The sequence below is a fragment of the Humulus lupulus genome, chromosome 4 (assembly GCF_963169125.1).
Source record: "Humulus lupulus chromosome 4, drHumLupu1.1, whole genome shotgun sequence".
Lineage (NCBI taxonomy): Eukaryota > Viridiplantae > Streptophyta > Magnoliopsida > Rosales > Cannabaceae > Humulus > Humulus lupulus.
Genome location: NC_084796.1, coordinates 18,710,390 through 18,721,396, shown reverse-complemented (window position 1 = coordinate 18,721,396; position 11,007 = coordinate 18,710,390). Strand labels below are relative to the sequence as shown.

Genomic DNA, 11,007 nt, shown 5'->3' with positions numbered 1-11,007 from the left:
TTATTCAGTGATTAAATTAAAAGTTTTACTATTAGTTGTCATTCCATTTAATTTTCAATTATTGTTTCTGCACCTTATAACAAAAATCAAGAATTTTAATTCATCAAATAGAACAAGAAATTAATCGACTGGTAATTGATAAATCAGTCATTGAGGACGATACTTGGTTTTACCATTTTATTACAAATTGCAACTGTGTGCACTTGCATAGCAAAATTATCGCAACAGTAGTAGGGGTCGTTTATAAACACGCATTCACTTGGAACAAGCTAAAACACTGCTCATTTGTGACCTCAAAGAGAACTTGAGCTTTAACAATTAGTTCTTCAGTTATACGGTAACTCATGGATTAAGTTTCGTTAACAGTCGAACAACATAAAAACCCTAGTCTTACTTACCTTCTTACTCTCTTAATCTTCAGTTGATGAAATCACACATAATATTATATATTAACAATATTTTTTCTTATTTAAGCAACTAGAATTAATGATGTGTAGTGAAGAACAAATTATAGTTCTTAAGGTATAAGCATATCATTTTGGTATTTTACTTTTAATTTTTTGTTTTATGACATCCCAAAGATATATCATTAAATTTAATTGGCGGTTACCAAAGTGAGGGATTCCTTTAAACACTAGAAAATTAATGGTTGCTAATTCTGTCATACGTTACTTTACAGTTAATTATTATCATGCATAAGATAATTGTTAATTTGTTGCTTTATCAATCCATTATTATATTTCGTTACCCTTTTTCACATATATTAAATCAGTATTTTGAGTAGTAAAAATAATTCAATTATTTTCCTCAATGAAATAGCGCACTTTCTGCATAATTTAATTCTAATTTTGAGACAATTTTGTTGGAATTAGTTTTTCTTTGGTGGTAGCAATTTAAAAAATTATACAATAACAATTAGGTTCGAGAGATTGTAAGGCAAAAATTAATCTTATAACTCCCATATAATATAAAATGGCATTTTCAGTATTACCAGTACAACTGGTAATAATGAATGTTCCATTGAGCTTTCTTGGATCCTTTGTTGTGGCTTTGCTCATTTCTGCCTTCTATACAAAAGCAGCTGCTCTAGGTTAATATTTAACTATTATGATAATCACATTAAAGTTTCTTTAATCTAATTTTTAATTCAAAATCATGACACTTTTTTTGTGTGATTAATTTTCAAAATGAAGATGATTTGAGTATCAAGAGATCTGATTTTCCAAAGGATTTTCTTTTTGGAGCTGCTACTTCAGCCCAACAAGTATGTAACAATTTTTTTTTCGATTTATATATTTGTTATGTGTATGTAATTAATTATTTACTAATGACAGATTGAAGGGTCAGGAAACGAAGGAGGGAGGACACCAAGTATTTGGGACACCTATGCTGCCATCCCAGGTTTGATTAAATATAAAACCTTAATTGTTAGGAAAAAATATGTTGCCTGTAAAATAATACAAATAAATAATGATTGATTAAATAATGTTATAACTATATGACTGAAAATTACAAATAGAATAAGAAGAAAAAGAAGAAAAGAATAGAAAATTACAACTCTAAACAAAAATAAAGTAATAGTATTTGAAACAAAAAAAATAAAAAGATTTACAACTCTAAATAAGAAATACTAGTAAATAAGAAAAGAAGAATAAGAAGAAAAGCAATAGTAGAAAAGATAAGAACAGGAACAATGAACAAGGAACTCTCACTCACACCACTAAAATGACGAGCATTGAGGATCACCAACTTGAACAAGGTTTACAACCTTTGTCCAAAAGCTTATTTCCCCATAACTCAAGCACTAAGAGAACTCTCACAATTTGGAAATAGTTCTATGGAATTATCAAGTCTCTAGGTGTTTTCTAGTCAAGTGCTCTAATGGATAGAAAAGTTATGTCTTACAAGTGAGCAATAGGCTCCTATTTATAGAGTTTTGAGATACCATTTTAATTTCAAATTCTATCAACCTCCATGGCTGTTACCAATGATCAATTGGATGTTTATAGAATTAAAAAGGAGATTTGAGAGTTATTTGAGAGTTGTTAGAGTCGTTCAAGAAAATTGGAAAAAAACTAAAAATTGGCAGGCAACCCTCCTAGCTGTGGCCACAAACATTTCTGGTTGTGGTCATGGCTCTCTATCACCCAAGTCGTGGCCACCAATGCCCCTGGTTGCAACCACTGGCATTTTTCAGCACACAACTTTGTGCTATTTTTTCCAAACAGTTCCAAATCATTCCCAATTGATTTTGTAAACTCCAAACATATTATTGGGGTTAAAATCAAGTCTCCAACAACTATTTCACTTATGACTTTGAGAGATTCAACTCAAAATTTTGTACCAACAAATTTACACTATAATAGATAATATTTGGGAGTTACAAATTTGTTACTGAAATTGTAACTTTCAAATATGTTACACATTTGTATTACACACTATACAAAATGTTGTAACTCTCATTTGTATTTGTATGTTACAACATGTGACACTCTTTGTCACATTTATTTAATCTAAAATATTATATTATAAAGTAATATAACATTAATTATGAACCATATATGACTAATTATTCAGCTCAAAGTTACTTATGTAACATAAACCCTTTTTTTTTATTTTGGTTAGGCAATATTAGAGATGGAAATAACACTTTGATTGCCACTGATTCATACAAACGATATAAGGTATGTAGCAGAGAACTTAAAACACTATTATTATACCACTCTCTTGATCTCATATGATCCTATAAATAATTTAACAGTTTAATTTTATAATTACTAATATACATTATGCATATATGTTCTATATTCTTATAGGAAGATATAAAACTCCTAAAGGACCTCGGAGTCGATTCTTACAGATTTTCCATTTCTTGGTCCAGGATTTTGCCTCGTAAGTTCATACAAATATTTATGAAATAATAATTATACACAAATTTGTATTACATATAGGGTATTTTATTTGTACTGAGTTGGAAAACTTTCAATTGTTTAGAGGGTTCACTAAGCGGTGGTATAAACCAAGAGGGTATTGACTTCTACAACAATTTGATCGATGAACTAATAGCAAATGGTAATACCAAACTAATCATTATTCACATGCTTATTATATATTCTTTTCTCTAATTGAATAATTTTACTGATGAAAATCATATCATATGATATGGATTGAATGTAGGCTTGAAACCATTTGTGACAATATTACATTTTGACACACCACAAGCTCTTGAAGACAAGTATGGTAGCTTTTTGAGTCGCCAAATTGTGTAAGCAGCCTCAATAATTAATGTTATTTCACTTTAATATTGATTTTATTTTAGGTGACGTTTGGTTGGAGGAAAAGAAAATGAATGAATATGAATGACAATGGGAAAAAAATAAGAATGAAATGGAATAAAAGTTAATATTAATAAAAAAATTGATTAAAAAATTATTAATTTTTTTCAATCTTATATTGAAATAGTCATTCCTCCTATTTTCAAATGGAATAGTCATTCTACCAAAATAGTAGAAAACTATTCTATTGGAATGTTATTCCAATAATCTAAAATGCAACAAAACAGATGAATGAAATGAAAATTGATTCATTTTCATTCAATTACTCCCATCCAAACATCATTTTAGTGTCTTAAAAGTATCTCCAATGCTGATGCTAGAGGAGGTGCCAAAGTCATTTGTGGGTCCCCAAGTCAGAATGTGGGTCTCCAAATCAAATTGTTGCCAAGAGATGTTGTCAAAAATTGGCAACCGTCCCTTCTTACTTTTTTTTTTTTATAAAAAACAATTTGAATAGATGGACGAAAGATAATACAAAAATATTAATATTTTAAAATTTTGGCAACCTAGGGTGTCACTATTGTAGATGCTCTAATGAGTCATTCACATTAAGTGCTTTATTTTCCAGAAATGACTTCAAGGACTATAGTGAGCTTTTGTTCAAAACATATGGGGACAGAGTTAAACATTGGGTAACAATCAATGAACCATTTGTGGTGGCACTTGGATATGACTTAGGGAAAGGTGCACCGGGAAGATGTTCGTTGCCGCCGCCCGCCGGTCCATGTCCGGCTGGTGACTCATCCATAGAACCTTACATTGTAGGCCACAACTTTGTCCTTGCCCATGCTGCAGCTGCTAAGCTCTATAAACAAAAGTACCAAGTAAGCTAGCTACACATACAATACAAGTGCTTTCATATAAAAATATTTAAATTAGCTAATTAATTTGATAAACATTCACTTAATTATTGTAATATTATTAAGCGAAATTTACATTCATTATGATTTTTTTATATACAAATTAATATCTTATTATTATTATTATTATTATTATTATTATTATTATTATTATTATTACATGTTTGGTAGAATTTTAATATATATTAGGTATATGTTAGTATCTTTCAAAAACCAAAAAACTAAAAAAAAACATTAAAAAAATGTCATATTTAAAAAATATATTTATTATTAATTCCAGGCACAACAAGGAGGACAAATTGGAATTGTTGTTGTTGGAGAATTTATGGAACCTTTAAACAACACACCAGAAGATAAAGCAGCTGCAGGAAGATACTTGGAATTTCTTTTTGGATGGTACAGCTTATAATTTTTCTTTTACTTTTTAAAATATGTTCATTTAGCATGTCAAAATGATTTAGCTTAAATTGAATTTTGATCAATAATAATACCCATACTAACCAGGCATTTGGAACCACTGACACATGGAGATTATCCAAAAGTGATGAGAGAATATGTTGGGGAGAGGCTACCAACTTTCACTTTGGAAGAGAGGAATTTGGTAAAGGGATCATTGGATTTTATTGGTGTCAACTACTATACCTCTAGATATGCTTTTAAGTCTGATAAACCAGAGGAACACAAACACTATATTGGAGATTCCTTAGTAACACTCGCAGGTACAATATTATATCTTAATACATGAATAAATATCACATTTGGTATATAATTTGTTGTTGATCTCTATAGTTTTGTGTTATTGTTTCAGCTGAGAAAAATGGAGTTCTAATAGGTCCTAAGGCAAGTATTTTAATCAATGAACGTATATAATTGAACAAAATTAATTTCTCCATGTGATTTTTTGCTGAATTTGTTATTTTATGACTTGAACAGTCTGAAGGGAATAGATACGTGTATAGTTATCCACTAGGGCTGCAGAAAGTTTTGGAGTACATGAAGATGAAGTACCAAAATCCCACTATTTATATCACAGAGAATGGTTAGAACTCAATTTTTAATTAGCTTTTGTATATTTTATTTTAATTAATGGTGGTCTATGTTAGCGATTGTACATAGCTAGGCTTAGAGTTAGTTTAGAGTTAGTTAAATGTTGTTAGCTTTCTGTTTTACTGTAACTAATTATGTTAGTTTGTTATAACTTCCCTAGCTTAGCTACTGTATTTATACTCTACCATTATCATTTGTTTCAGTAATGAGAATCATTTTCTCTTCTTCATCTACATCTCTCTGACTTTCCTTACATGGGATCAGACCATTTCCACTGAGGGTTTCTCGTTTTCATTTTTTCTTCTCTGTGATTGTTCATCTTTGTTACTCTCTTCTCTAGCCATGGCGACTCCATCAATAGCTACTCCAGCTACTGATTCCACGATCGTTGCTCTTGTTGTGTTTACTCACAATTTTTTTGTGAAATTGGACCACAACAACTTTTTGCTCTGGCGTCCCCAAGTACTATCTGCCATTAAAGGTCATGATCTGCTTCCTTACATCTCCACCGATTCAAATCCTTCAGAAAAGTTCTTGACTGAAGCCGATCAGATCGCAAAGAAAACCAATCCTACTTATCTCCAGTGGGATAAACAAGACAATCTTCTTTATTCTTGGCTGAGGTCCTCCATGACGGAAACGATGCTTACTCGAGTGGTTGGATCTGAAACTTGTGCTCAAGTTTGGAATGTTCTTGAAACCTACTTCTCCACTCAAACAACAGCCAAGATAGATCAATTCACGACTCAGCTAAAAAATGTGAAGAAACTCTTGATGCTTATCTTCTGAAGATCAAGTCTCTTGTGGATCGTCTTGCTTCAGTCAATCACACCGTTTCTGTCAAAGATCATATTGGTGCTATCTTCAAAGGCCTTCCACCTGATTACAACACATTCATAGTTTTTGTTAACTCCCGTACAGATCCATACATGGTACAACAAATTGAATCTCTTCTTCTCTCCCAAGAACATCGACTGGAACATCAACATCTTGATTTGGATTCAGATTCAGTCAATCTAGCTCACCACAAGTTTGGTCGCCTATCAGGTCCTACTTTCTCTCCCTCTGGTGATCAATTCAATAAGCCTAACATCTCTAGTTTTTCTTCTAACCAGTCTCGTCGTGGTAATCCCCACACTGCATATGGATGAGTCCATTGGAATCCCTATGCCACTGGTGGTCGTGGTAACCAATTCAGCAGCCTCTTTCCAGCTAATTCGGGCAACAGATTCAGTTCAAGCTCATTGCAGAACACGAATCGACCACTGTGCCAACTATGTGGTAGGCCTGGTCACATCTCCTCCAAATGCTATCAACGGTTCAATCCAGATTTTCCAAGTGTTGGAGCTAATCCTTTGGAAAAACCTCAAGTGAACATTGCCACTTCTGACTCGGTTAATGACCCAGCATGGTACCCCAATTCTGAAGCAACCAATCATTACACATTAGACTTGGAAAATTTAGTGAAAAAGTTTGAATACCTTGGCTCCGTTCAGATTCATATGGGTGATGGTGGTGTTTTGACCATTCAAAATGTTGGTAAGTCTTTCATCAAGTCTCCATTTTCTTCCAGATATCTTGTTCTTGACCGTTTACTTCATGAGCCTAAACTCAGCAAAAATCTTATTAGTGTCTCACAGTTTGCTAAAGATAACCATGTCTTTTTCGAATTCTATCATGATTATTGCCTTGTCAAAGATCAGGTTTCCAAGGTCATTTTGATGCAGGGCACTCTTAAGCATGGTCTCTATGCCTTCCAGCCCAAACTCCAACTTTGTCCATGCTTCTCCCAGCATTTCGTCATCAGCTCTAAGTTTAGTCCTTCTGTTTCATCTTTTCAACATGCTCAAATGAGCTCTTGTAATTCAATTCCTTGTACTCCTTTCAATTTGTGGCGTAGCAGGTTGGGACACCTTACCAAAGTTGTTAAGTCAGTAATGTCCAAGTGTAATGTTTTTCCCAATAATAAAACTTTCTCAAATTTTTGTACAGCTTGTTGCAAAGGAAAAATACACAAGTTTCCTTTCCCCAATCCGAAACTACATATGACCAACCCCTTCAATTGATTCACTCAGATTTGTGGGGTCCTGCACCTATTTTATCTTCTAATTGATACAAATACTTTGTCCACTTCATAGACTCCTACTCTAGGTACACTTGGGTTTACCTCTTGAAATCCAAATCTGAAGCACTAGCTACTTTCATCAATTTTAAAACTCAAGTAGAAAAAGAGTTTAACTCTTCTATCAAAGCCTTTCAAAGTGATTGGGGGGGGGGGGGGGGGGTGAATTCCAATCACTTCGTGCTTATCTATTAGAAAATGGTATAAATCATAGAATTTCATGCCCCACAACTCATGAGAAAAATGGGTTGGCTGAGAGAAAACATAGGAATTTGATAAAGACTTCTCTCACTCTTTTAGCTCATGCTTCACTGCCAATGAAGTTTTGGGATGAGGCAGTAAGAGCTTCAGCTTTCCTCATAAATCGTTTACCCTTCTCTGTCATAGGTCATTCCACTCCACTCAAGCTCCTCTTCAACAAAGACCCCGACTACTCTCAACTAAAGGTATTCAGATGTTCTTGTTTCCCCAATATTAGGCCATACAACAAACACAAACTTGAGTATAGGTCTGTTGAATGCACATTTTTTGGGTATAGTTTAAAACACAAAGGTTACAAATGCCTTTCCCCAACAGGCAGAGTATACATATCATGGGATGTTATATTTAATGAATTTTCCTTCCCTTATGCTGCCAAATCCAATCTGCCTTCTATTTCATCTATCCAGTACCCTTCTACTTCCACTTCAACTACAATTTTGTTGTGTCAATCACCTACTGTCCCTTCCTCTATTTCCATTTCCACCACTGTCCACCCATCACTACCTATGTCTTTTCCAAGTCCACCACCCACTAGTTCCTCATCACCACCAACATCTCCATCTCTTGTCCCAACTACTCAGTCACCAAGTCCAATTGTCCCTTGCATCTCTTCTGACACTATCCAACATGTGGACTTACCTTCATCATCATTAACATCAAATCCCACCCACACTCATAAGATGATGACTAGAGCAAAGGTCAGTGTCTATAAACCAAAGGTTTACATAGCATCCAAGGAGCCTCTTACACTTAAAGATGCTCTATCTAGCCCTTCTTAGACTGCTGCTATGCATGAAGAAATTACAGGTCTTCAAAACAACAAAACATGGACTTTAGTTCCTCGTCCTTTAGACAGAAAATGGTTTGGGTGTAAGTGGGTTTTCAAGCTTAAAGAGAATCTGTATGGTACAGTCAATAAGCACAAGGCTAGACTTGTTGCTAAAGGTTTTCATCAAGAGTATGGTTATGATTTTCATGAGACTTTTAGTGTTGTAGTGAAACCTACTACCATTCGGGTTATATTGACTCTTGCTTTGTCTAAAGGTTGGACTGTGAAACAGTTGATGTCAACAATGCATTCCTTAATAGTGTGCTACATGAAGATGTGTACATGATCCAACCCCCTGGTTTTGAATATCCTAGTCTACCTCAACATGTTTGTAAATTGCATAAAGCTCTCTACGGCTTGAGACAAGCCCCAAGAGCTTGGTTTGAACATTTGAGGTCTGCTCTGTTAGCATTTGGTTTTACAGGAGCTAAGTCTGATTATTCGATGTTTACAAGAGTTACCAGTCAACATATTACCGTCGTTTTGGTCTATGTTGATGATATTTTAGTCACTGGCTCTTCTTCTTCTGCTATACAATCTCTAATAGATGCCCTGCATACTAGTTTTGCATTGAAAGATCTTGGACATTTGAACTATTTCTTGGGCATATAGGTTTAGCATACTGCTAATGGTATGCACCTATCTCAAAAGAAGTACATCAATGATGTTCTCTGTCGTGCCAAGCTTCAGTTTGCAAACTCTCTAGCTACACCAATGTGTGGTGGCGAGAAGCTCTCAGCTCTTGGAAATGAACCTGTGCAAGACCCGAAGGAGTACCGAAGCTTGGTTGGAGCTCTTCAGTATGCAACTATTACCAGGCCAGAGATTGCACATGCTGTTAATCGTGTCTCTCAGTTCATGCAAAAACCACTTCAGGCACATTGGAAGACAGTAAAAAGGATACTTCGCTATCTCAAGGGCACTTTGGACTATGGTCTACACATGAGTAGGTCCTCTAATCTCTACATAACTGGCTTCTGTGATGCAGAATGGGCCTCGGACCTAGATGACAGGAGATCTACATCCGGAATGTGTGTCTATCTTGATACAAACTTGGTGTCTTGGGCTTCAAAGAAACAGAGAACTATATCAAGATCAAGCACAGAGGCTAAATACCGCAGTTTAGCTAACATTGCAGCTGAAATATCTTGGCTCCAACACTTACTTTCAGAGCTGCATATTACCTCCTCTCAGCCTCAAACTGTTTGGTGTGATAACCTTAGCACAGTCCTTATGTTAGCTAATCCAATTCTTCATGCCTGAACCAAACACATAGAATTGGACCTATATTTTGTGCGGGAAAAGGTAATCAATGGGACTCTTCTTGTCAAGCATACTCCTTCTCAAGATCAAATAGTTGATGTTCTCACTAAAGCTCTGTCAAGCTCCTGGTTTCCTCATCTTCGAGACAAACTTCGAGTGGTTTCACTATCCACTCTAAGTTTGAGGGGGCGTGTTAGCGATTGTACATAGCTAGGCTTAGAGTTAGTTAAATGTTGTTAGCTTTCTGTTTTACTGTAACTAATTATGTTAGTTTGTTATAATTTCCCTAGCTTAGCTATTGTATTTATACACTGCCATTATCATTTGTTTCAGTAATGAGAATCATTTTCTCTTCTTCATCGACATCTCTCTAACTTTCCTTACAGTCTATGGTACTCCTTAATATTAGTGTAATATAATGCATTTTAATACTTAAATATGCAGGATACCCAGATGGAAATATACCAGAACGACCGCTGAAAGAATCACTTAAAGATCCAGCTCGGATTAACTATATTCTTCAGCATTTGTACTACACTAATAAAGCAATGAAGTAAGTACTCATCATCATCGTCATCGTTATTAGAATTTAATATATGAGTATTGCAAATTTAAAATCCAGTTTCATATATTTTATTTTAAATTAAAATTAAGTCAATCAAAATCAAATGATTCTTAATATATAATTAATCTATTAGACTTTATCCTTGGTTTTAATAGAGTTGTTGTTTATACATAATTTAATTTGTTTCAGGAGTGGTGTGAATGTAAAAGGCTACTTCTACTGGGCACTGTTAGACAACTTCGAATGGGGAAGTGGGTATACAGTAAGATATGGGTTATACTTTGTTGATTATAGTGATAATCGTAGACGTTATCCCAAACTATCTGCTTTATGGCTTCCTACATTCTTGAAAGGATCTATAAATAAGTCTGCACCAAAAGCCCAGTACCCGGCCCGACGCGTAAAAAAACTTGCCCGAAAATCCAAAACTCGCCCAACTCGAATTAATTCGGGCAAACTTGACCAATCCAAAATTAATTCGGGTTGGAAACCTAAACCAAATGGAGACCTTTGATCACCTACCTTACCTCTTTCTATATTTCTCTCTCACTTCTTTGTTCTCACTTGTTCTTGGCCTCCACCACACAGCGCACGGGAGCAAGAAAAGTCACATCCAGTCCACAATCATTGGGCTCTCTAACTTTGTTTTGTTTTTGCATTTATGAATGGATGTTCTAGTGTTCTACTCAAATGATGGGTACATTTTTTTCTTTTTGTGTAGTTTG

General features: G+C 34.6%; 1 protein-coding gene across 1 annotated transcript; it reads left to right on the top strand.

The window, feature by feature from the left end:
* Nucleotides 1–972: 972 nt before the first annotated feature.
* LOC133831958 (beta-glucosidase 24-like) lies at nucleotides 973–10,796 on the top strand. Its single transcript, XM_062262359.1, has 14 exons — nucleotides 973–1,090; nucleotides 1,194–1,264; nucleotides 1,335–1,401; nucleotides 2,626–2,684; nucleotides 2,817–2,892; nucleotides 2,995–3,072; nucleotides 3,178–3,265; nucleotides 3,904–4,159; nucleotides 4,476–4,591; nucleotides 4,700–4,914; nucleotides 5,004–5,035; nucleotides 5,129–5,234; nucleotides 10,162–10,270; nucleotides 10,472–10,796. The coding sequence occupies exons 1-14, from the start codon at nucleotides 973–975 to the stop codon at nucleotides 10,794–10,796; spliced, it is 1,716 nt and encodes a 571-aa protein (XP_062118343.1).
* The last annotated feature ends 211 nt before the right edge of the window (nucleotides 10,797–11,007 follow it).

Bases quoted from the DNA above. Each gene is read 5' to 3' on its own strand.
- LOC133831958 (XM_062262359.1), top strand. From the start codon at position 973: ATGGCATTTTCAGTATTACCAGTACAACTGGTAATAATGAATGTTCCA. The intron at 1,091-1,193 runs GTTAATATTTAA...TTCAAAATGAAG, and splicing joins TACAAAAGCAGCTGCTCTAG to ATGATTTGAGTATCAAGAGA. The intron at 2,685-2,816 runs GTATGTAGCAGA...ATATTCTTATAG, and splicing joins ATTCATACAAACGATATAAG to GAAGATATAAAACTCCTAAA.